Genomic DNA, 24,730 nt, shown 5'->3' with positions numbered 1-24,730 from the left:
GAGTTCGAGTTGTTCCATTTGAATTAAAACTCTTTTGCGACTTATATTATTGCTGGTGCGTTGGCTACAGTTTCTGACGATAGTGGAATTATGTCAATGGAAAATTCGTCGAACGGACGAGGGGACGCCGTAAGGCGTGAAAGAATGCTGTCCCTGAAGAGAAGTCGAGCTGGTCACCTTGGCTATTTAAACAGGTTGTACAAAGGCGTCGAGTTATTAATGCAAAACGCGGATAATTATCATGTGGCTTGTAAGAAGAAGAAAGATGTTGATATCGCGTTTGCGAGATGTTTTCAAGCCTACGATGAATATTATCAATTCGCCATCGACCGCGAAGTCAAATTAGATGCGCTTAATGCTTGTCACAGCATAATGACAGGAAAAAAAGAATTCGACGAGCGTTTTGAAGAATGGTCGCGATCCGTTCAACGTACCGTGGATAACACTTCAGTGGTTCCTCGCCAAGATTATGGTGATACTGCCGAATCACAGATTGTCACACGTTCAGTTGTCACCTCAAGTAGCAGAAATTCGAAGAGCTCCAAGTCCAGCTCACGTGCAAGTGATCGATCAAAAAAGGCTAAAGCCGAGCTTCTTCGTCGTGAAGTTGAGTTGAAGAATCTGTTAAAGCGCCGGGAGATGGAACGTCAAATGGAACGTCAAATAGCCGAGATGAAAATTCAAGAAGATGAATTGAAACGCCGGATTGCTTTATTGACCACAGAAGGGGAAATAGAGAAAGCTAAGGCTGTTGATGAGCTTTATGAAACTTCGGAATATTCAAAACGTGGTACCGAGGCAGAGTTGAAACCGGTTTACAAAGACGAAACACGCGATTCCTTACCTCCTGTGAAAGACCTTCAGGTTGGACCGAACTTTAAGAGTGGCGACTTCAAGCAAGTTGGGAGAAATTATTCTAAATCAGTGCTGAATCCAGGTGCTCAACCTTGGGACCTAGGACCTCCGCAGAACACTATCGGCGCTGGAGACCCCACTGGTTCCCAACAGTTGCAAGAAATATTAACACAGCAACAAGAAGCTTTGCAACTTATGGCGTACACAATTCGACATGGATTTGAAATGCCGAAAAGTGAGCTTTTGAGGTTTGATGGTAACCCGCTTAACTACTGGTTGTTCATAAATAACTTCGAGGTCAACATCGCTAAGAGGGTACCGGACCCCGAGACGAGGCTAACTTACCTTATTCAACACTGTACTGGGAAGGCTAGGGAAGCCATTAAAAACTGTGCCATAATGTCCGATCCAGAGCAAGGCTACAGGAAAGCTCAAGAAATCCTGTACCATAGATTTGGACAGAAACACATCAATGCGCACGCGCACATCACGAAGATTGTGGAAGGTCCGCAGATCAAGAATACTGACTCCACTGGTTTATTAGACCTGTCCTTTGAAATGCAGAATTGTGCGCTGACTCTCGTACAAATGGGCTACGAGGCAGATGTTAACAGCTCGGACAATCTCGTTAAGGCGGTGAAGCGTCTCCCTGTTCATCTGCAGTCTAAATGGGCGGACAGAGCCGGTTCATTAACCTTAGCTGGAACGGAACCTACCTTCATGGATTTAGCTGGTTTTGTTGAAGAGAAAGCTTTGCTGGCAAACACTATGTACGGACGAATAGTTGGATCGACACCAGACAAAGAACGGAGCTGTAAGCCACCGCCCAAAATAAAGTCACCGTCCTCGAAGGGAAACACCTTCGCGACGCAGTCCGAAGACCTTCCTCAAGTAAACACACCTCCTATCGTAACTTGTCCTTTGTGTTCTGGTCAACATAGACTGTGGAAATGCGAGCTCATGAAAGCAAAGAGCCCAGAAGAAAGAAAAAGCTTCGTTCGACAAGCAAGACTATGCGACAACTGTTTTGGAAGCGGTCACATGGCCACAGATTGCAGAAGTAAAATGATGTGTCAAGTGAATGGATGTGGATGGAAACACCACACTATGTTGCACGTTAAGAAGAAGAGCAACAATAATAGCACCCCTCCTAACCATGCTGCAGTCACCTCGGAAGAGACTGGAGCGAGTATCATCAGTGGAACCGGGGAGACTGGAACGGGCGCCATCAGCGGGGCCGGGGATGCTGGTCGGTGTGGTGCTACAGACTCTGGCAAGAAGACTGTTTGTTTAAGAATCGTTCCGGTTGTCGTGAAAGGAATGGGTCAGCGCAACACAATTGTGGCAAACGCGCTACTGGATCCTGGTTCGGACGTTACGTTATGTGATGTGAGTCTAATGGAGAAACTTCAAGTAGTTGGCCGTCCTAAGGAATTCTCACTAGCGACCGTTAATGGTGCATCTGACACTCGAAAGGGATTCGAGTTGTCTTTGTCTGTTCGAGGATTACAAATGAAAGAAGAAGTCGTGTTAGATAGAGTTTGGACAGTGGATACGTTGTGTTTACCTCAAGGTAGTCCACCTACTAAGGAAGATACTGCTAAGTGGCCTCATCTGAAAGGAATAGACTTTCCGAGAGCGCAATCTGATAAAGTGTCTGTGCTTATTGGTAGCGATGTTCCTGAAGCTCATTGGGTATGCGATCAGAGGCGTGGCAGGCGTGGTCAACCTTATGCTGTGTGTACCCCACTCGGTTGGACCCTGATGGGACCACTGAATTCGTGTGATAGAGATTGTTTCAGTGTGAACTTTGTTCGCCATGACGACGAAACGCGTCATCGGCAAATGGAGAGCATGTTTAGGAGTGACTTTAACGAGCCTATGATCTCCTCAAAGGCTGCAATGTCAGCTGAAGATCAAAGAGCACTGTCGCAAATGGAAACTTCCGTGAAGCTCGTGAATGGCCACTATCAGTTGGGGTTGCCATGGAGGCACAAGTCAGTAAACCTCCCGAATAATCGTGAATTTGCGTTCGGAAGATTGCGCTACTTAAAGAAAAGATTCCAGCGCGACCCTCACCTCTTCGAGAAGTACAGAGACACTATTAAAGGTTATGTATCCAGCGGCTACGCAAGACGAGTTCCCTGTAGCGAACAGGAAAATGTGAAGGATTCACCAGTCTGGTACTTACCCCACCATCCAGTTTTCCATCCTCAGAAATCAGGGAAAGCGAGAGTCGTGTTTGACTGCGCGGCCAAGTTTAAAGGCACCTCCCTGAATGATCAGCTTCTTCAAGGTCCAGACCTAACGAATGGACTTTTGGGCGTTATCATACGTTTTCCCCAAGAACCCGTTGCCATGGTTGCGGATGTGGAAGGCATGTTCCATCAGGTGCGGGTAGCTCCCGATGACTGTAATGCGTTACGGTTCCTGTGGTGGCCCAATGATGATCTCTCCAAAGAGCCAGTTGATTACCAGATGTTAGTGCACTTGTTCGGAGCCACGTCGTCTCCAAGTTGCGCAAGTTTTTGTCTAAAGAAAACAGCCTCGGATAATCAGGGCGACTTTGATGTGGAAACCATTACCACTGTTGACCGGAACTTCTATGTAGACGACTGTCTGAAGTCTGTCCCTACGACTGACAAGGCGGCACGTTTGTCTGGCCAGTTACGAGAATTGCTGTCAAGAGGAGGGTTTCGGCTTACCAAATGGATTAGTAATGACAGGAACGTAATCGCCACCGTTCCAGTAACAGAGAGAGCGCCCTCAGTAGTAAACTTGGATTTGGAAGATCTCCCTGTAGAACGCACATTGGGAGTGCAGTGGGCCATGGAAACAGACGACTTCAACTTTCGCATCATGGATGAAGGAAAGGCCCTCACACGCAGAGGAATCTTGTCTGTTGTAAGCTCCATGTACGACCCTCTCGGGTTCGTCGCGCCCATCATTCTGCCAGCCAAGAGTCTGTTGCAGAGCCTATGTAAGCAGAAGTATGGCTGGGACGAAGAGATTTCCCAAGCAGATTCCACTGTATGGCAAGAATGGCTGAAGGAACTTGCATGTTTGAGAACAATATCAGTTCCCAGGTGTTTCAAGCCACCAGGATTCGGTGCAGTCGTCAACGCTTCTGAAATTGGTTATGGAGCGGTATCGTACCTCCGAATCGTCGACGACAAGGGTGCTCCGCACTGTTCTTTTGTTCTTGGCAAGTCTCTCGTCACTCCCCTGAAGGTAGTGTCCATACCACGTCTTGAGTTAGCAGCTGCAGTGGTCGCTGTGAAGTTGAACTGCCTGGTTCGGAACGAATTAGAGTATCCCATACACGACACGATCTACTGGACGGACTCTACCGTAGTCTTGCAGTACATTCGCAACGAATCAAGAAGATTTCACACGTTTGTTGAAAACAGAGTCGCGATGATACACGATGAATCCACACCACGCCAGTGGCGACACGTTGACACCTGTGCTAACCCTGCCGACATCGCGTCCAGAGGGGCGAAAGGTTCTGAACTTCACACGTTGGAGCTGTGGCTTCATGGCCCAAAGTCAGTTGCCGGAATTGCCTCAAGATGACAGTGAATGCAGAAAATGCCCTGGTCGAACAAACGTGATCGTCAGCAGTAAAAAGTTGGAACCGCTGTTGTCCCGCTATTCATCCTGGGACAGTCTTCGAAAGGCCATAGCCTGGTTGGTACGTTTCGAGAAGTATTTGGTTGGCCTCCTTAACAAGGATCCAGACAGCATTCCCAAGGGGCCCTTGACTGTCAGGGAAGTTGTTGCTGCTGCAGAGAGTGTGATCATTAAAGCTGTTCAGCATAATTCGTTTCCAGCGGAGCTAGCTGCGGTAGGCCAAGAAGCGTCGGAGAACCAGAAGAAGCGCGTTCCACAATCTAGTCCAATACGCAACTTGAACCCTTTTGTTGCCGAGGGAATATTAAGAGTAGGAGGTCGCCTCGAGAATGCTCCTGTTTCATTCCAAACGAAGCACCCGGTTATTCTTCCCAGTAAACATCACGTGACAAATTTGATCATCCAGAATTGTCATCGCCAACAAGGGCACTGTGGTCCTTCTCAAGTTCTGGCCTTCATCCGAGAGAGATTCTGGATTGTACGTGGCCTCTCAGCAGTGCGCAGGGTTTTGGCGAGTTGCATGAACTGTCGTAAGCAAAATGCTCGTCCTGGTGAACAGATTATGGCCCCACTCCCGTCAGCTCGAGTCGCTCCGACAGATCCACCATTTACCCATGTGGGTGTGGACTATTTCGGTCCCCTCTTTGTCAAGCAAGGACGCAGTCAAGTGAAACGTTACGGATGTTTGTTTACATGCCTTACCATGAGGGCGGTGCACATTGAAGTCGCGCACACATTGGAAGCAGACTCCTTTATCTGTGCATATCAGCGTTTTGTTAGTCGCAGAGGGAAGCCCAAGGAAATACACAGCGACAACGGCACCAATTTCACGGGCGCCGAGCGAGAGCTGAGAGAAGCACTGGAGCGACTGGACCAAGCCAAAATCTACATCAGTCTAAGGTCGAACGACGTTCAGTGGTCTTTTAACCCCCCTGAGGCCAGTCATCAAGGTGGAATTTGGGAACGAATGATTCGCTCCATACGGAAGATTTTGGGTGCCCTGTTAAAGGAACAGCTGGTGAACGACGAAACATTGTCAACCCTTCTTTGTGAGGTGGAAAGGATTCTCAATGACAGGCCTTTGACTCCCCTTAGTTACCACCCAGATGATCCTGAGCCGCTGACGCCGAGCAAACTACTGCTCCTGAGATCCAATTCTTGCCTCCCGCCGGATGTCTTTAAAGGTCACGACAAGTATAGCAAGCGCTGGGGCCAAGCACAATGCCTGGCAGATTCATTTTGGAAGAGATGGATGAAAGATTATTTACCTGCACTCCAAACAAGGCAGAAATGGAGCGTCCCTCGTCGAAACTTCGCTGTCGGTGACTTGGTTCTTGTTGTCGACGAGAAGACGCCTAGAGGTCGCTGGCCAATGGGCTTGATTGAAGAGGTATTTCCAGACAGCCATGGTCATGTACGTAGCGTTAGAGTGAAAACGGCCACATCTGTCTACAGGCGTGACATCAGGAAGCTGTGCCTCCTTGAAGGAGTCCAGAACTAATGAACTCAGACAAGTTCTATTGCTAAGTCTGCTACATTGCGAACTGTGTAATCTAAATTAAGTTAATTTTCGTCACATTTCGGTATGTTCTTCGTAGTCTAGGAATTGGTTATTTTGTTGCTGGAATTACCTAGTAGCTAATTCGGGGCCGGTGTAGTAACCAATCCCCCGCCTAGTCCCAGTCCGCATGTTTACGTATAAGTAATTCGACTTTCGCGCGGGTTATGCAAATCGTAAAGTATCTTGCTCGAGTTCGCTAGCTGTTACAACTACGTTACGTTCTTTATCTTACTTCGTTCGCCGTATTCCCAAATCGTCAGGTAATGTCCTCTGTCTTCGTTTATCTCGTATTTCCTATGTTACCTGTATTTCCTACGTTATTTCCATTGTTGTAATTAGTCGTTCCGCTCTTAATGTATTATGTTTGTTACTTTATCCTAGAAACCACTGGCAACATCATGTAAATAAGGTTAAGAGTTCGAGTTGTTCCATTTGAATTAAAACTCTTTTGCGACTTATATTATTGCTGGTGCGTTGGCTACACCAGGATTCCATGAGCGCCTATTTCGACGTGGACAACGAGTGGTTTGTTTTGTGTTAGTTTTTATCCTGAGTGTGAGAGTTTGGAAATTTACTACGAATGTAACCATGAATAATAAATGTCGATGAAAAAATTAGTTTTCCAGTTTTGATAGCGGCCACCAAAACTCAGATACGATTAGATACGTTTTGAAAGTGGAACAGTTCGGTGATTTTATTTTTGAGGTACCTAAAGTAGCTTGAAGCAATTAAAGTTTTAATGCTTCAGCAACGCTTTTCAAGTGTTTCAAATTGTTCCTCTTTGATGATTCACTTCTGTACTCAGTCCGCCTGGCAATGCTTCAAATTTTTATTCTTCTATTTTTCTCTTCGAGGGCAAGAACAGGTAATATTGTAATATAGACCATAAGATTCGGTTACAAGGAGATTTAGCGTTCAATCGCTGAGAAAATTTCCCTTCATAATTTCTTACTAATTTTTGTTTGATTATGGTAATGTTGTAGAACTAACAAACTAGCTATTTTTCCGCTTAGGATTTTTATTATTAAAGCAGCATGGTAAACCCTCATTAAACCCTCGCTTTTTAAGTGTTTCAAATTGTTCCTTTTTGATGATTCACTTCTGTACTCAGTCCGCCTGGCAATGCTTCAAATTTTATTCTTCTATTTTTCTCTTCGAAGGCAAGAACAGTTAATGTTGTAATATGGATCATAAGATCCGGTTACAAGGAGATTTAGCGTTCAATCGCTGAGAAAATTACCCTTCATAATTTCTTACTAATTTTTTCTTTGATTATGATAATGTTCTAGAACTAACAAGCTAGCTATTTTTCCGCTTAGGACTTTTATTTAGGAAAGCAGCATGGTGAACCCTCAGAAAGCCGATGCATGACAAATTTTCTTCTTTTTTTTCAAATCGTTACCATATGAATAACCATAATTTTTCAGTTTACATAAACTGCCCTTTGCTTACTCTTTTTCCATAACTCGTGCTCTGAAAACCGCTTGAATTCTTGAATGAAGTTTATTCCTTTGTTTACACTTTCTATTATCGCTGAAAAAGTCAGCTTATGTAACATATGAAAGACTTTCTTCTAACCACAGACTCGTCGCCTTTTCGAGCCTGAATTTGTCTTTTAAAGTTGTTGTAACGTTTAGTACATAGATTTAGCCAGGGCTAAAAGCGACGCTCTGGTTAATAATACTTATGAACAAACAAATTTAAATCGTGTAATGCTAAACAGAGACGACAATGAAAATGGCTTCAAGACTAATAGATCTAATTAGCAAAAAAACCAATTGCACGTGCAGGACACTTTGTCTTCTAATAATTAGCAAAAAGCAAATTTGCACGTGCAGCACGCTTTCTTGTCTTTCACTTGCCGTTGTTTTGCACGACTACAACGCTGTTTTGTACGACTAAGGGCCTGTTTACATGGAGTGGGGGACCCCGGTCTAGTGGGGTTAGTTTCTTTTGTTTTTACGCTCTGGCGGACACAAAACAAAAGAAACCTACCCCACTAGACCGGGGTCCCCCACTCCATGTAAACAGGGTCTAAAACGCCAAACTTCCTAGTTACACATTCTTTTCATGGAGGAATTGTCGTATGTGCTTACCCAATATTTTGTTTCCTGTGTTCATGTTCCCTTTTATTTTCCACCGCCGCTCATTTTCACCTTGCTGGCCGCTAGCATTTCTCATTTTCTCAACGCCGCTTTGTATTCCCATGTTTTTCTCCATTCGAAATTCGTCTTCTTTTTGTTTTCAATAACTCGCTCTAGCTCTTTCTCTGTTATCCACGTTAGCGTAAACATAAGAAATAACGCCGAAAAAGGGTGGCCATGTGATTTCCTTCCAAATAAAACCTTGAGTTGCATTTGGGTTGCCGTACCTGTTGATTGAGTTATTTTACATTGGTATGCCTGTGGTGCAGACGGACGGTCGCTCGCTCGCTCGGTGTACGGTCACGTGATTGCCAAATTTTCTCGGATGGTTAGATTACCACATTTCCTTGGCTATGGAGTTCCGCTATAATTTGTAGTTTGTTAAGTCTATTGCACGTTCTCAGTGAATGCACTGCACAAGACCAGAACAAGTACCGCACAGTTTGCGTAGGTTAAAAAGTAATTCTTATTAGTATCGAAAAAGGTTATTATTCGCTTTCCCATGTCTGTCCTCAAAGAAAGTAAACACCTTGCGGTAAAATTTTCTATAAGATACTGAGAGGTATAAATGCAAAGGCAACACACGACTGTTCGTCCGGGCCCGTTAAAAAGAACATAATTGGCTTGCAGGAACGAACTGATTAAAATTCTCTGCAGCAAAAAGCGTTAAATTTGAGGGGTTAAATGAAGCATCTGAAAAGAAAAATAAAAACCTTTAACACATTAGCGTTAATTGCAAAGGCTTTCTATTGTTCTGGTTTTTGTTACGTTCCAGTAACATTTAATCAATGTTCTTTGTTCAGCGAAAATCTTGTGCATATTTTTCTACATTTATCTTAATTGTTGTTTGGCTGAAATTATATTACACTCATCCATTGCTAGGACTTTGGGTCGGGTTTTAGCTTGCTTGAAAATATTGCTACTCAACAATAAGCCTCCATCCTTTGGTTTTCTTTAAATATCCTTGCTGACTACTGTTGAGTTTAATTTATTTCATTAGTTCTTTGCTGATTGCATCCCTTTGTCGGGTTTCGGTCTGGTCACAATTTAGCCTGTATTTTCAGGGTTTTGCGTAAATTAAGACTTTAATTGTTTGAGAGTAGTCTACTAGGGTCAAAGATAAGCCTCGTTGGTGGATTCCCTTTGGATTCCCTCGCAAAAAGTGGATTCCCTTAATTAATAGGCAGATGGTCTAGTCTATGACGTCACCCATTGTTATAACCTAGAGAAAAAAGTGCCTTCCTCCATACTAATTAACTGCCTAGTCACTGCCTTCCTCCATACTAATTAAGTGCCTAGTCAGTGTCTTCCTGCATACTAATTCGGTATAGGTTTACTAATGAGCGTTAGGCCTGGTTCAGACGCCGTACTTTTCATGTGCCGAACCTAACTGAATGAGTTCGACTTTGGAGCGACACTGGCGCGACATCTGATTCAGACGGGGTACCGTGTGTCGAACCTAAGTTAAGTTCGACAAAAGTTCGACAGACTCTGTCGAACTTAACGCTTTTGCCGCACCAAACTAAAACTGCCGTACCAAATTGATTCAGACGCCGCTCTTTTGCCGTACTTAATTCATCAGTTAGGTTCGGCACATGAGTGGAGCGGCGTCTGAACCGGGCCTTACTCTACTTCAATAGGAACAATAGGCTTGCCTAGACTTGCCCGGGCTCTTTTAACCCTGATTGTAGAATCTATTCTATCTTCCAAATAAAAGCGCGCTCTCCGTTCAGCATATTACTCTTGCAATAGTCCAGTTTCGAATTCCCCGCTCCTTCTGAGAAACCGCTGGATTTTCGTCTAGCAGGCACAAGTTTTGCACCGGGTCGAGGCTAACCCTGTACACGCTTTCGCTCTTCGCTTTCTTTTCCTCAAAATGGACCAGAAAAAGGACAGAAAAAAAAGAAAACAGGAAGGAAACCGAAGAAGAAGGGGGAAAGAGTGTGCTGCAGCTGAGTGCAGCAGCTTTGAATATAATAGTGATGGGAGTAGATCGGGGTTGCACTTTTTTAAATTCCCGACTAAGAATCCAGCCAAAGCACGTTGGTGTAACTTAATAAAACGCCAAGATCGACGAGACGGTTTCCGCGTATGCGGGAATACAGTAATATGCGAGAAGCATTTTCGGAAACACGACATAATAAAAGGTGTTGGGGGAGTGAGGTGCAGACTGAGAAAAGGTATGATACGTGTTTTGGAGTTTATGTATTGAAGATTTCATGGCACTAAATAAGCTTAAATCACTATTGAATTGGCATGTAATTTTTATGCAGATCTCCTAAACTGGGACTGTAGAATTGTATAAACGATGATATTCCTTTGTCGTCTGACGTGAAAGAAATAAAACAGTTCATTGTTACTTTATTTTGGTGTTTGTGTTTTTGTTTGTTTTTTCTAGACCCAGTAGTAAATATAAGCTACATATACATGGTGTTTATTCTGAAAACCTTTTCTTACTGTGTCTGCTTCTGGAATTAATTGTAAGTTTTATTTTATTGGATTTTGTTTTGTTTATATTTCATTCGATGAGCTTTCTTTACAAAACATAAAATTTCATTTTTTGTGTTTGTCTCATGGCAAGCATGAAGAAGACCAGGTATATACATTAATTTTTTTTTTGTTTCAACTAAAGAAACATGAAAAGAAAAAAAAATATACAGTTCTGTGGAGGACTGTAGATCTCTCTCTCACACACACACACACACATGTCGGAGAGACTTCGCCTTCAAATGAAGGTTTATCAGAATCTTCTATTGCATCAATGCATAAAATTCACATTCCAAATTTAGGAGTGGAACCATCAATATTTCACTGGTTGTCAGTTTCACCTCTGCCAGCACGGAAACCACCAAAGGATCGATCAACATATAAATGTACCAGTTCAACAACAGAGGAGAGAGCAGAGAAAGATGTAAACTTCAAACCAAGTTCGTGCCCCTCAGGTGCAGAAGAGAAAGCAGAGATGTCATGTATGGATAAAGATGCAGACTTTGAAACCATATGTCCTTTGGGAGAAGTTGAGGTATAAATAGAATTTGCTCACTGTGAATCTGTATTACATCCCAAAGTCTTGGGTGACATTCTCTTTGAAGTCCCATGAGGTTTGACATTTATGTTTGAGTGGCAGGGGTCCTTCCTTCTTTGAGATATATTCCTCTTGTTGCCACATGAAGTTTGTGCCTTTTTTGTTCCTTAATATATGTCCTTTTTTTATACATTTAGTTTACCTGTTCAAACAGTAGCACTGAAGAAGGCGAAATAGGGAGTGAGGTGGTGTTTACAAAACACACTGAAGATAAGTCCACACAGACATGTTTTTCATTTACCTCTGGAGTTGGTGACCATACTTATGCCTTTAGCTTTGGAGATATCACTGACATAAACAAATTGACACAGTCTATACATGAGCAGCTTGAAGTAAAGGAGGAAATTTTAGTTAATCTTCAGAAAAAAGTTGGGCAGCTGCAAAAAGAAATTGATGAGTACAAACAAAGGCAATTTACTCTTGAAAAATTCAAAGATGACAATTCTGCTATTCAATTCTACACAGGGTTTCCCAATTACAAGGCCTTAGTAGCTTTCCATAATTACCTTCAACCAAAAGTGGCCAAGCTGCAATACTGGGGTCCAAAAAATGTTCCAGACTCTAGACCATACCAGGGGGAAGGGAAAAAGAAGCCAGGCCCCAAGAGACAATTAAGTTCTTTAACTGAACTGTTTATTGTCCTTGTCAGGTTAAAAGTAGGTCTTTTTGTTAGAGATATAGCTGACAGATTTGGAATTTCTGTAGCAAGCTTTAGTAAGATATTTTGTACATGGATTAATTTCTTGTATCTTGAGTTGCACCAATTATTTCCTTTCCCTTCCCAGGAAGCAGTGCGGAGAAACATGCCACGGCAATTTGCCCTGTACCCTACTACTCATGCTATTATTGACTGCTCAGAGGTTTTTGTGGAGGTGCCATCCTCAATGTTGGCCCAGTCACAGACCTGGTCCAACTACAAACATCATAATACATTCAAAGTATTAGTTGGAATTTCCCCAAATGGTCAAGTAATTTTTGTTTCAAAGTTGTGGGGTGGTAGGGTTTCAGATAGGTTCATAACAGAGAAGTCTGGGTTTCTACAATATCTTAAGCCTGGGGATAATGTCATGGCTGATCGTGGTTTTGAAATCACGAGTATTTTACCACCAGGTGTTGGCCTTAATAGACCTCCATTCAAAGGTTCCAGGGCTCAGCTAACAGCTGAAGAAGTAACTGAGACCATTCATATTGCCTCTGTCCGAATTCATGTTGAGCGGGCAATAGGGAGAATCAAGAACTACCACATACTTGATGGCACACTACCTTTGACCCTGGCCCATATTGCAGACCAAATATTTTCGGTCTGTGCTTACCTGACCAATTTTCTGCCTCCTCTTCTCCCCCCTGCATAAAGCTCATGAAAAGGGTAGGCTTAGGTATTTGCAACTTTTTTACTGTACCTTTCAATAACATGCAGCTATCATTAGTATAGTATAGTAGTAAGATAGTATAGCTATAGTACTTTCTATAGCTATAATGAACAGCTGCATTTTATCTTATCATCAGTCATCTAAGAAGGCATCTCAGGAAACAGAAGTTCACCTCAACAGTCTTTCTAAGCCATGCAATATGCTTGTGAAATTTGTAATAATTTCAATAAATAATATGTTTTTGATTCTTGATTTTATTTTTAATTGACTTCTATCATGATAAATAGAAACAAAATTATATGCACTTGTAGCTTGTGTTGTGTGTTACTGAAAGGTTAGTTAGTCAGTCAGTGAGTCATTCAATCCTCTTGGTGCCTTGTGGCACATAAGGCCTTGTTACTGAAAGGTGCAGTATCACTATTAATACCTTGATGTGTGCTTATTGTGCTGAATCAAAGGTTACCTGAAACTACAGATAGTAAGTATAAATTACATAACATAAACAGTTTTATATGTAGTCCAGTAATAGCAACAGTAATAACTTTTATTTATTGTTTAAGGTATAATATTGTAATGTTTCAAACAAACTGCACTTGAGAAAAATATAATAAATGTCAACTCATAACAATATCAAGGATTTGTATAAAAAAAATTGCATTCAGACACTTGAATCCCTTAAGCTGCAAAGTCAACAACACTGTCCTCCTTACTTGTTATAATTATCTAAACATATTTCTGTTCCTTCATTCTCATGATCTGTTTGTACTGGTACTGTGAGAAGGAATTTTACATCTATCATTAGAGTTTATCTCAAAGTGAATAGATGTTCAACCTTTATGGATGTTCGTGACAACAACTGATTTCAGTAAATATTTTTGTTACTTCCTCTTCACTGTTTTGAAGCTTTTCCAACCCCCATGGTTATATAGTTTGACACCTCGCTCAATTCTCCTGGTGAACATTTCAGGAAGGAAAGCTCGTTTATAGAAAAAATCTATCCTGGGGAGTACTGTTTGGTACCACCAATCCTTGTTAAAATAAATACGTTCAATAAAAACATTATTACCTCCGAACCACACAACAAAATCTACCCATTCTAAATTGCAGACATACATTTGACCCTGGACTTGGTAGTAATATTTATGTCCAAACTTAAGCCTAGGAACCCCATCATCATCGATATACAAGCAAAAGTTTGGATCTTTACATGCTTGTTCAACTGTTATTCCCCTCTTACAGTATGGGCATTTGACTTCCAGGCCTCCATCTTTCATGCCAGAGGCCTTCGGATCATACACTTTTCTGTCCAAACTTGCACCATAACCTGGTCTTTCCTTTGATCACATTGTTCCAACTTCCTCTACCCGCAACAAAGTATTCCCCTCGGCAGCTTTTGCAGCAACATAACTTGTAACAGCATCACATTCGTGTACCTGGCCATACTGTAAGGATGCTATACTTTTCTTCTTTTCAGAGATGTACATTATGTTTCTAAGAAGTTTATCAGGTTCTTTCCGCCTTACAGCTGCATTATAAAAGTTAGAGGCTGTTAACTTGTCACGTTTGAGTTGCCTCCAAACTTCATTGTTACTTTGGCCCCTTGTCAATCGTTCAACTGTTTCAATGTCCACATTTGAAATACTCTGCGTATCTGCAAAGCAATCCATCATGCTTTGGAAATGAGAGGATGATATATCATAATCATCATTGAATGGTAAATCTGTTATTTCGTTGTCAGTAACAATATCAGGGGCATTTTCAGGAACTGTTTCGCAAATGCAGTCGATTTCAACATTTTCATCAGCAGTTGGCTGAGGAGAAACATCATGAAACAAAAAATAGCAGCTGCTTTGTAAGCAGTTACTTAGTTCAGCTGAAAGTTGACTTAGTGCCTCCTGGTTTACTCCCCTGTCTGCTGGTGCCCTGGGGTCAAACTTACTGACTTTGGCGCATTTATCAGTTACCTTACCAAACCGATATTTTGTAATGACTATATTATCTACTGGTTTAGGGTCCACTTGCACATTCCTGGGAGCATTCCAGCTACAGAGTCTTGAGGTACAAGAAACCGGCTCTTCATGTTCTTTAAGTCCCCGACGACAGAAATCTTCAATAGCAAAGAGTATCCCACCAACATGATTACAGTGCCCTAGATCATTTACTCCTCTCCTAAAAATGTCAATCATCAGAAACATCTTGGTATTTAAGAAATATGTTGGGGTTTTTCTTTTACAAGGCATGATTAAATACATTAGAGTGAAAAAAAAAAGGAAAATGTGGCTCTTTTTCAAATCTCATTATTATTGCTCTTCTAAGATGTGTGTGGCATTATCTTCAAACCCTTTGCGGAATATTATCCAGTCATTCCTCCTAACTATTAAACCTCGTTAACCTTGCATTTTGACACTTACCCTGCTGGACACTGGCAGGCTGCCTTAAAGATTTCTCCAAGGTGGCTCATTGTGATCATGAGCTTGTATTTCTTCTGTTTCATGGAAGCCAATACTTCTCCCTTAACGAAGGTAAGTCCGCCTTTTGCACCAATATGTGTCTTTCTGATGTGCCCCTCTTTGAAGAATTGAAAAGCTTTCAATTTTTTGTATCCTGACGTGCGAATTGAAGCGTGATCGTATTTTGCTGTTTTGATGACAAGATAATCGTACAACTGCACGAAATTGAAAGGTGGTAGTCCTCGTAAGTCGGTAGCCCATATGCAATCCGCCGCTTCGGCCACAAGGCTCTCATAAGTTATATCAGCATTTTTCGTGCTACAACTAGACGCAACAAGTAATAATGGTGCATTTTCTTGCTCGGGCGCTACTTTAGTAGGTGTTTTTGGCCTTTCAAAAAGTACCTGACAACGTAACACTAAATCCGCCTTCTTTCCGGTTACGGGCTGCCCCCGATCACGTAAAATTTTCTTTAGCTCTTCCACTTTCAGCTTCTTGATCGCTTCTAATGATTCGCTCATGGGCGCAGCAGGAATTTCCATAATAAATCAAGTAAACTTTTCAGCTTCTCACGATCGCTTCGTATACTTAACATGTTTTGCTGAGTTGGAATACAGGGTAAGCCTCGACCCGGTGCAAAACTTGTGCCTGCTAGACGAAAATCCAGCGGTTTCTCAGAAGGAGCGGGGAAACAAGTTCGCTTGCCTAACTAAAAATTCGGTTATAAACAAAACTCAGACGCAAAAAATGGAGCTCAAACTCTTTATTTCAATCTATTGCAAACAGTGCTCTCTCTATAAAATTACTTTATCTTAATGTCTTGTTACAAGCTCTGTTAACCAGTAGTAATTTGCATCTGACTCATCCCTCTTTTGTGTTCTCGCAAATTAAGCAATCATGCTTAAGTCCTCTAACAAAAAGATAAGGTACCGTTTCACACACAACTGTTAGGAGGTCTATTGAAAAATAAAATATTCCACTGCAAAGTACATCGACAACCCTTTAATTAATTTGTTATTGGTCTATCGAGCATTCGTTTGGTTCTTTTCTAGGATTAAGTCATCAATAAAACACACTTAAAGTTTGGTTGTTTACAGTTTTTATTGAAGTGCAACAATACAAAGATCCAGGAAATAAAAAATTCTGTAACATTCATAGTAATGTCTAGTCTTCATCTTGTGGAATGGGCTGCTTTTCGTACAATCGATTGAGTAAGAATTTCCGCTTATCGATCGCTAGTTCTGTCGATTCCAACCAATCAAATCCTTCTGTGTCTTTAAGCTCTTTTTGAGTTTCCATCACTTTTTTGAAGGTGGGGTCTTTTTTCATTGCACGCATCCACTGTAGATTGCCTAAGAGTACTTTTCTTAGCTCTTTTCTGTAAACAGGAAGAAGAGCGTTCTCGCCTTTCACGCGGGCCACATTTTCTGAATCTCCGTCCCCTTCGTACTCATTGATCAATGCGTTGAGCTGGGTCTCATGGCGTTTCTCGGCTTCACCAAGAATGCGTGACCAAGGCTCTAAGTTTTCCGTTTCTTCTTCTTGGGAAGACTCCGTTCCTTGGCTAGAGACTTCGCTTTCTTGGGAGAAATCGCTTTCTTCGCTGTCTTCATATTTCCAGCACCTTGTTGAAGGTATAAGGTATAGCCTGTGCTCGTCATCTTTGGTTTGAACCGCACGCGTTCTGATAGGAGACTAAACTTCAGAGAGCAACGCGCCTCTTTTATAGAAAATTGGTGAAGGCGGGGCTACTAAGCGTTCTCCTTCATAAATAATAATCGATCTTACATCGACCCCTCATCGACCACACATCGACCCTACATCGACCCCACATCGACCCCACATCGACCCCACATCGACCTCTCATCGACCCCACATCGACCCCACATCGACCCCACATCGACCCCACACCGACCCTACATCGACCTCACATCGACCCCATATCGACCCTACATCGACCCCACATCGACCCCACATCGACCCTACATCGACCCCACATCGACCCCACATCGACCTAATATTACACCACGATTGACAAGAATTGGATTAGAACTAATGATGACTCATCAAATTTGATTAGCGAAGCTATATAAACAGGAAAATAACTTATTTCCTTCAGTATGTTGGAGGTTCTCGTGTGGTAAAGATGCCGTATAAATTCAAGAGAGATTGCCAGGTATGTGGTAAGCCAGAGTTACTCTCTTACGCACGCGTTCTGATAGGAGACTAAACTTCAGAGAGCAACGCGCCTCTTTTATAGAAAATTGGTGAAGGCGGGGCTACTAAGCGTTCTCCTTCATAAATAATAATCGATCTTACATCGACCCCTCATCGACCACACATCGACCCTACATCGACCCCACATCGACCCCACACCGACCCTACATCGACCTCACATCGACCCCATATCGACCCTACATCGACCCCACATCGACCCCACATCGACCCTACATCGACCCCACATCGACCCCACATCGACCTAATATTACACCACGATTGACAAGAATTGGATTAGAACTAATGATGACTCATCAAATTTGATTAGCGAAGCTATATAAACAGGAAAATAACTTATTTCCTTCAGTATGTTGGAGGTTCTCGTGTGGTAAAGATGCCGTATAAATTCAAGAGAGATTGCCAGGTATGTGGTAAGCCAGAGTTACTCTCTCTGAGTGATCACCTGCGTCAAGTGCATCGATTAAAAAGCCACGAAAGAAAGCAATGGCTAAGAGCAGCAGTATTTTCGGGATCTAAGAAAAGTCTGGGTATAACACAAGGAGTGTCCCGACGTTTTACACAATTATTGCACACAGAAAAGGAAAGAAGTAGAGAACGAAAACGAACTATTGCAGCTGTCAAAGAAATGGAAAAAACTCAGCATTGTATAGTCAAGAGGCCCAAATTCACTGACGATGTTTCCCTGGAAACCAAGGCATATCCAGAATTTATGTTTCGACATAAATTTTCACTTCTCGTGGTAGGCCCCACTCAGTGTGGTAAAACATTTTTCGTTAAAAAAATTCTCACAACGGATCGTATTCTTTACGAGAGCAAGAAACCGAGGCGAATACCTACAAAGGATACCTACAAAGTGATGCAGTCATCTATCGGAAAGGAACTTCAGTTTTTTCGTGGCCTTCCAGAGTTTAAAGAAGATCTTCGGGAAATTGACCCAAAGTTTAACAATGTACTGGTGTTTGATGATCTTATGGCCCAAGCAACAGATAGTCCTCTCATTTCTCTTCTGTTTACCCAAGGCCGGCATAGAAATGCTAGTGTGATACTGCTGCTACAAAATATGTTTCCAAAGGGAAAATTTAACACGGACATCAGCCGGAATGCTCAGTACATGGCTCTTTTCCGAAGTCCTAGCGATCGAAAACAACTCGGTATCATTGCAGAACGAATGTTTGACAAAAATCGCCCGCGATTCATGTCAGCTTATTTTCAAGAAACGGAAAGAGCGTTTGGTTATATCTTCGTTGACAATCGCCCAGACACGCCGAGTGATAAGCAAGTATTGAGTAACATTTTCGTCTCTTCTCGTCGATATCCGACTATTAACAGCTCCGCAAAATCGGTCGAAACCGTCAAAACGACCAGTTACAAGGAAAACATTGCCTGCGAAGCTAGATCAGCAGTAAAATCGCCTCCTGTAGTCAAATCTTCTCTGCCAATTGTAAAAAGGACACGGCCATTTCCTTTTGATACAGTCTGGTCTGAAGCAGCCTATCCCGTTGTACAAAATTATATGCAAGGAGCGCCCCGATGCCAAACCCTACCAAAAGACTTTGGGATCACGGAAATGTACCGCATTGCCAGACATCTTTATGATCCGTATCTTCCATCGTACTCGTATGGAAATTACTGGCCTGTGAAAATAAGACACTATTGCAATGGAAAATCGAAATGGATTTATTTACACAAGGACGATCTCAGCGTAAGATCTTTCCTAGAAAAGAACCAAACGAATACTCGATAGACCAATAACAAATTAATTAAAGGGTTGTCGATGCACTTTGCCGTGGAATATTTTATTTTTCAATAGACCTCCTAAAAATTGTGTATGAAACGGTACCTTATCTTTTTGTTAGAGGACTTAAGCATGATTGCTTAATTTGCGAGAACACAAAAGAGGCATGAGTCAGATGCAAATTACGGCAGGTACAAAACGCAGGTCACAGGTCACAGGTCAGGGCACAGGTCACAGGGCGCAGGTCACAGGGCGCAGGTCACAGGGCACAGGGCACAGGTCACAGGGCACAGGTCACAGGGCACAGAAAACGCAGTAAAAACAGTTAAGACACTCCATTAGGCTTTTTTGTTTTATTTCCGGTTACGCCACAATCAGGCATATACTTGCCATCGACCATGCTTTCCGGTTTTGTACTGAGGGTTGAACAAGTAAATGGCTAAAGTTACACATTGTATTGGAACTTGAGGAGTTCCTTCTCTGGAGATCTCGAAACGAGGCTTGAGGGTTGAACAAGTAAATGAGGGTTGAACAAGTAAATGGCTAAAGTTACACATTGTATTGGAACTTGAGGAGTTCCTTCTCTGGAGATCTCGAAACGAGGCTTTTTCTTCGCTCCACGCGAGCGGACTTGGAACGAGGCTCTGAGAGGAGAATGGAACGGAAAATAGCCTCGTCTGTGCAGAAAGCAACATGGCGGAAGACCAGAGTTTCGAGGTAAGAAAACAGCACTTGCTGACAAGTTATTTTGGCCTCAGTTCCACTGAAGAACTGAAAAATAACTTAGTGAATTATCAACACACGTCTACTTCGCTAACTATCGACTGTGCTGCAATCGTGAATTGCCGATTTCGGTTTGTTGCTGCGTACATTGATGGTTAAGACTTAAGTTTTCATTAAGTTGAGCAATGGAAACATGGTATGATTCTAGCCGTAGTTACGAAATAGTGACACCTTTTAGACCAAGACCGTTTGCATAATTTGAAAGTTTTTTATATAACTATAATCTTCAAAACCTAACGTACTTGTTCGGTATCGCTGTTAGCAGTCCATGCATCAGGACCGAGCTTTGTTCCATTTTATTACGCGAATGAAAGAAGATGTATAGGATATGCAATGTGGCTTTGATCATTTCTGTTTTCATTACTTTTTTTTTTAATTCTACAGGAAACAGATTACAAAGAAGCCGAGCTCGCCTCACAAGGATCTTCTTGGAGATTTCCCTCATCTTTGCTGGGATATACTTTGGTAGGTTTTCATTTAGCTTTTTAAGCTTGCTATCGAAAATAAACGGCTTTGCATGGTCGATGGCAAGCATATGCCTGATTGTGGCGTAACCGGAAATAAAACAAAAAACCCTAATGGAGTGTCTTAACTGTTTTCACTGCGTTTTCTGTGCCCTATGACCTGTGCCCTGTGCCCTGTGCCCTGTAACCTGTGCCCTGTGACCTGTGACCTGTGACCTGACCTGTGACCTGTGACCTGTGACCTGTGACCTGCGTTTTGTACCTGCCGTGCAAATTACTACTGGTTAACAGAGCGTGTAACAAGACATCATGATAAAGTAATTTTATAGAGAGAGCACTGTTTGCAATATTTAAATAAAGAGTTTGAGCTCCATTTTTTGCGTCTGAGTTTTGTTTATAACCGAATTTTTAGTTAGGCAAACGAACTTGTTTCCTTAGCAAAGCAATTGCAAGAGTAATATGCTGAACGGAGAGCGCGCTTTTATTTGGAAGATAGAATAGATTCTACAATCAGGGTTAAAGAGCCCGGGCAAGTCTAGGCAAGCCTATTGTTCCTATTGAAGTAGAGTGACGCTCATTAGTAAACCTATACCGAATTAGTATGCAGGAAGACACTGACTAGGCACTTAATAAGTATGGAGGAAGGCAGTGACTAGGCAGTTAATTAGTATGGAGGAAGGCACTTTTTTCTCTAGGTTATAAAAATGGGTGACGTCATAGACTAGACCCATCTGCCTATTAATTAAGGGAATCCACTTTTTGCGAGGGAATCCAAAGGGAATCCACCAACGAGGCTTATCTTTGACCCTAGTAGACTACTTTTGAGTCTGTCATCCTTTCGTTTTAACCAAAAATGTTTCTGCCTTTAGAGTTTTTGTTATCCTTTTTTCCAAACTAGTCACTGTGTTGCTGCTCCGGCGTGCTACTGATCTGTATTTTTCACACCTTTTAGTGATTTTAAAAGCTTTTTAATTCGTTTTTGCCGTTTTTTTTGCTTTCTTTGCCGTTCGGCTTTTTTGGGTAAGCTAATATCGCTATTTTTTTCTCTAGATGAGACGACTTTATCCCAGCTGAATTAAAAAGAAAATGGCGAGGAAAAGGGGCCGGAGTTACGCTACTTAAAAAATAACTCTTAATAAAAGATAAACTACCAGTCAGAAATATAATCACCCGTAATATTATTTCGTTCTTTAAAACTTTGAAAGTAGGTAAAAAAAAACAGTTGCTGTTCTTACTAGGGGAGGGTGTTAAAAAAGAAGAACAGTGCTTCAAGTCGAACGCTCTTTGATAACTGGACATAAAAACTATCATTAATATATAACAATTATTCACCGAAGTGGAGGTGGCTCGTGGTGGTTATTTACCGAGGCCGTGAAGCGAATTTTTATTGGGCGGCCTTTTGTAAAGCCGATCAAGTTTTCCTTGGCAAGTCGCCTGAGCCCAAAAAAGAAAAAAAGGAGGACGCATAACCCACAAGACTCCTCATGCGTCCATCTGTGGCGTCAGAGGAAAAGTCATTTCCGTTTCCTGCAAAAGTGGTAGGATAAAGCAAGGGTGAGTTTTGTGGCTAACTATCCCTCTTGTATAGGAGATGTGACCTCTATTCTTGCAAACACGACAAATCACTTCAGGGCAACTTTATGGAATGCCGTTTGTATCAAAAATACTTCTTACCATATATAAACCTTTAAATTAAATATATAAAACATTTTGCTTTATGAATAAAACTTCTTAATTTTAGTCTTAAGGTTATAGTGCACAATTAAAACTTGTTACAAAATATACAAAACTTGTTGAAAAATATAAAACTTTTCACGATATATAAAACTTGTCAATATATATAAAACTTGTCACGCAATCCTGGGTTGGTTCGCAGTCTCTTTTTTAGTCCTCAATTTTACATGCATTTTGCGCGATGAATTCAAACGATTTATTGAAGAACTTCCCTACGAAGAGTTGAGGCAAAGTATTTTTACTGAAGAATTAGAAGTTGCGGATCGGTTACTTGCCCTTTCAGAAAGGATTTGCTGCCAATTTGTGTTTTTCCTTCGCATCTTTGAGTCTCTGAACTGCGATATCAGTGAGGACATAACTGAGCTGATCAAACAACTCCTTAAATTGTACGAAGGTCTAACTAGAGAGCGCGTAAATTGGCTTGAGGAAGGCCGTGATGACAATAGTTTTCGATGCCAACCCGAACCCGTCGACGAAGGCAATGCAAGGTCAAGAGGAAGGCCGCAGTAAACACAAAATTCGTGCCAAATCCTTTCTGAAAGGGCAAGTAACCGATCCGCAACTTCTAATTCTTCTGTAAAAATACTTTGCCTCAACTCTTCGTAGGGAAGTTCTTCAATAAATCGTTTGAATTCATCGCGCAAAATGCATGTAAAATGGGGGACTAAAACCCTTTGCCAAGCAACCGCCCCTGCACCTTTCAGGATTGCGTGACAAGTTTTATATATCGTGAAAAGTTTTATATTTTTCAGCAAGTTTTATATATTTTGTAACAAGTTTTAATTGTGCACTATAACCTTAAGACTAAAATTAAGAAGTTTTATTCATAAAACAAAATGTTTTATACATTTAATGTAAAGGTTTATATGTGGTAAGAAGTATTTTTGATACAAACGGCATTCCATACAACTTTGCCTTGTAAGGCCAAGCTCATTGCACTCGCTGCAAACGAATGTTGATCTTTATGAATTATGCGGCACCAATCATCGCCGATTCGTAACGAGTACGGGATCGTTTTCTTTTCCAAAGCACCTTGACTAAACGATTTCCATTTTCTAAACCCGCAAAAGCAAGATCAGCTTTATCTTTCAAACGAATTACTTCTCTCTTTATTTCACCATACTGACTTAGCATCTTTTTAAATTCATCGTCCTCGATATAAGAACGCAAAATAGAAATGCTGACAACAGTAAACTTGTCTTGAGGTTGATAACAAGAGACATGGAAGTCGAAGCCTTCTTTTATCAGTGGCTCCTTATCCTGTTGATTTGCAACCTCAATTAAGAACTCGCCATTTCCCAGATCTTAAAAAACGGTCACATTTGACTCAATTCCCCCATAGATGGCTTTCTTTAATTCTCTCGGGGTCATATTATGAGTGTTGAAAGTTAGGCCTCGAGCTTTCCGGTCGGCCATCTTGGCCTTCCCGAAAAATGCAAACTCCTCTCTGAAACTAATTGTTCAGCACAGATTTCATCCAAACAAACCAAAATAAACATTAATTGACAATGAAAACAATGACATCAATAATGTTAATAGAAGCAATTAAAGAAACCAAAGTGAAGATAATGCTATTGGTAAAGATAAAGGTAATTTTGAAACTCTAAATAATGGACAAAGCAAAGTAAATACAAGGTATTAAAAAATTTCAAAAGAAAATTTGCTTTAATTTTTTTAAAAATGATAAAGTAATAATGGTAATAAAATGAAAGTAGTCAAACTGCACAGACAGCAGTTAATATTGATGACGAAAATGAAAGAAATTTAAGAAATGAAGTACGTAAGACTGATTATTTCCAAGGAAGATATGTACGTGCGCATCACCCTATCTAACAGCATAAGCGTTGTGCCAAGTGGATGCGTAAATGACGCAGGTGAAACAAAAGTAACGCCTCATGAAAACCTAGAAGGTGAAAAAAAAATTGCAGTTTAGAGGGCACTTCAATCACGGTCGAGAAATTTAAATCTCCTGTCCCTGAAGAGAATGACAGGGTGTTAGCACTTCCTCTTCGCCTCAGTCTGCATCTTATTCTCTGTTCTCTAAGGATGATACTGCTAATCTACAGCTCTTCCGGCTAGACGATGACCGGAGAATGTCGTCCCTTTTTGATGGCTCTGTCTCTCTCTTCTTCTCAAGGGAATTTTTCCTCCCTATTAGCCACCAAAGATTCAATAGTATTTAAAAAATTGGTCGCAGTTTCCTGTTAAGGCTTAAAACTAAAGGGGCCAATATTGAGGTTCCTGTTACGCAAGGCTCGTAAGGAGAAAAAAATACCCCTAAGGGGAAACATCGCAAGCAATAAAAATATTGAAGTAATAAAAAAAATATAACTACATACATACATAAATACATAAATAATATTAAAAAAATAAATAATCTATCAAACACGCAAAGTTTAAATTCAGCGAATAAGCCAGATTATTTTTAAAAAAGCGTTGCAGTAAGCTTTAAACTGTCAGTCGAATCAATGTTTAAAACGTTAGGTGGTAGAGAGTTTCAATTGTTAGTTGTCCTTGGCCAGGGATGAATTTAGGCGGATGGAAATTCAGAGTTGCGGTGTGTTAGACATGGGATGGAATAATGATCGCAGCTGTATTATGTACAGCTTTCTAAATAAGGCCCAGTCTTGCCATTCGCCTCCTGTGTTGAAGAGATTGCACAATTAGGCGATGAAGTG

At 41.5% G+C, this 24,730-nt stretch overlaps 2 protein-coding genes across 2 annotated transcripts; both read left to right on the top strand.

The window, feature by feature from the left end:
* Positions 1–90: 90 nt before the first annotated feature.
* On the top strand, positions 91–5,989 carry LOC140934472 (uncharacterized). Its single transcript, XM_073384090.1, has 2 exons — positions 91–4,403; positions 4,525–5,989. The coding sequence occupies exons 1-2, from the start codon at positions 91–93 to the stop codon at positions 5,987–5,989; spliced, it is 5,778 nt and encodes a 1,925-aa protein (XP_073240191.1).
* Positions 5,990–9,946: 3,957 nt separating this feature from the next.
* LOC140933127 (uncharacterized) lies at positions 9,947–13,029 on the top strand. The gene is made up of 3 exons (XM_073382642.1): positions 9,947–10,373; positions 10,983–11,215; positions 11,416–13,029. Exons 1-3 carry the CDS (start codon positions 10,070–10,072, stop codon positions 12,628–12,630), a joined length of 1,752 nt encoding a protein of 583 aa, XP_073238743.1. The 5' UTR covers positions 9,947–10,069; the 3' UTR covers positions 12,631–13,029.
* Positions 13,030–24,730: the final 11,701 nt, after the last annotated feature.

This window comes from Porites lutea, chromosome 4 (assembly GCF_958299795.1).
Source record: "Porites lutea chromosome 4, jaPorLute2.1, whole genome shotgun sequence".
Taxonomy (NCBI): Eukaryota; Metazoa; Cnidaria; class Anthozoa; order Scleractinia; family Poritidae; genus Porites; species Porites lutea.
The sequence above is the reverse complement of the archived record's forward strand: the minus strand, read 5'-3'. Positions and strand labels throughout refer to the sequence as shown.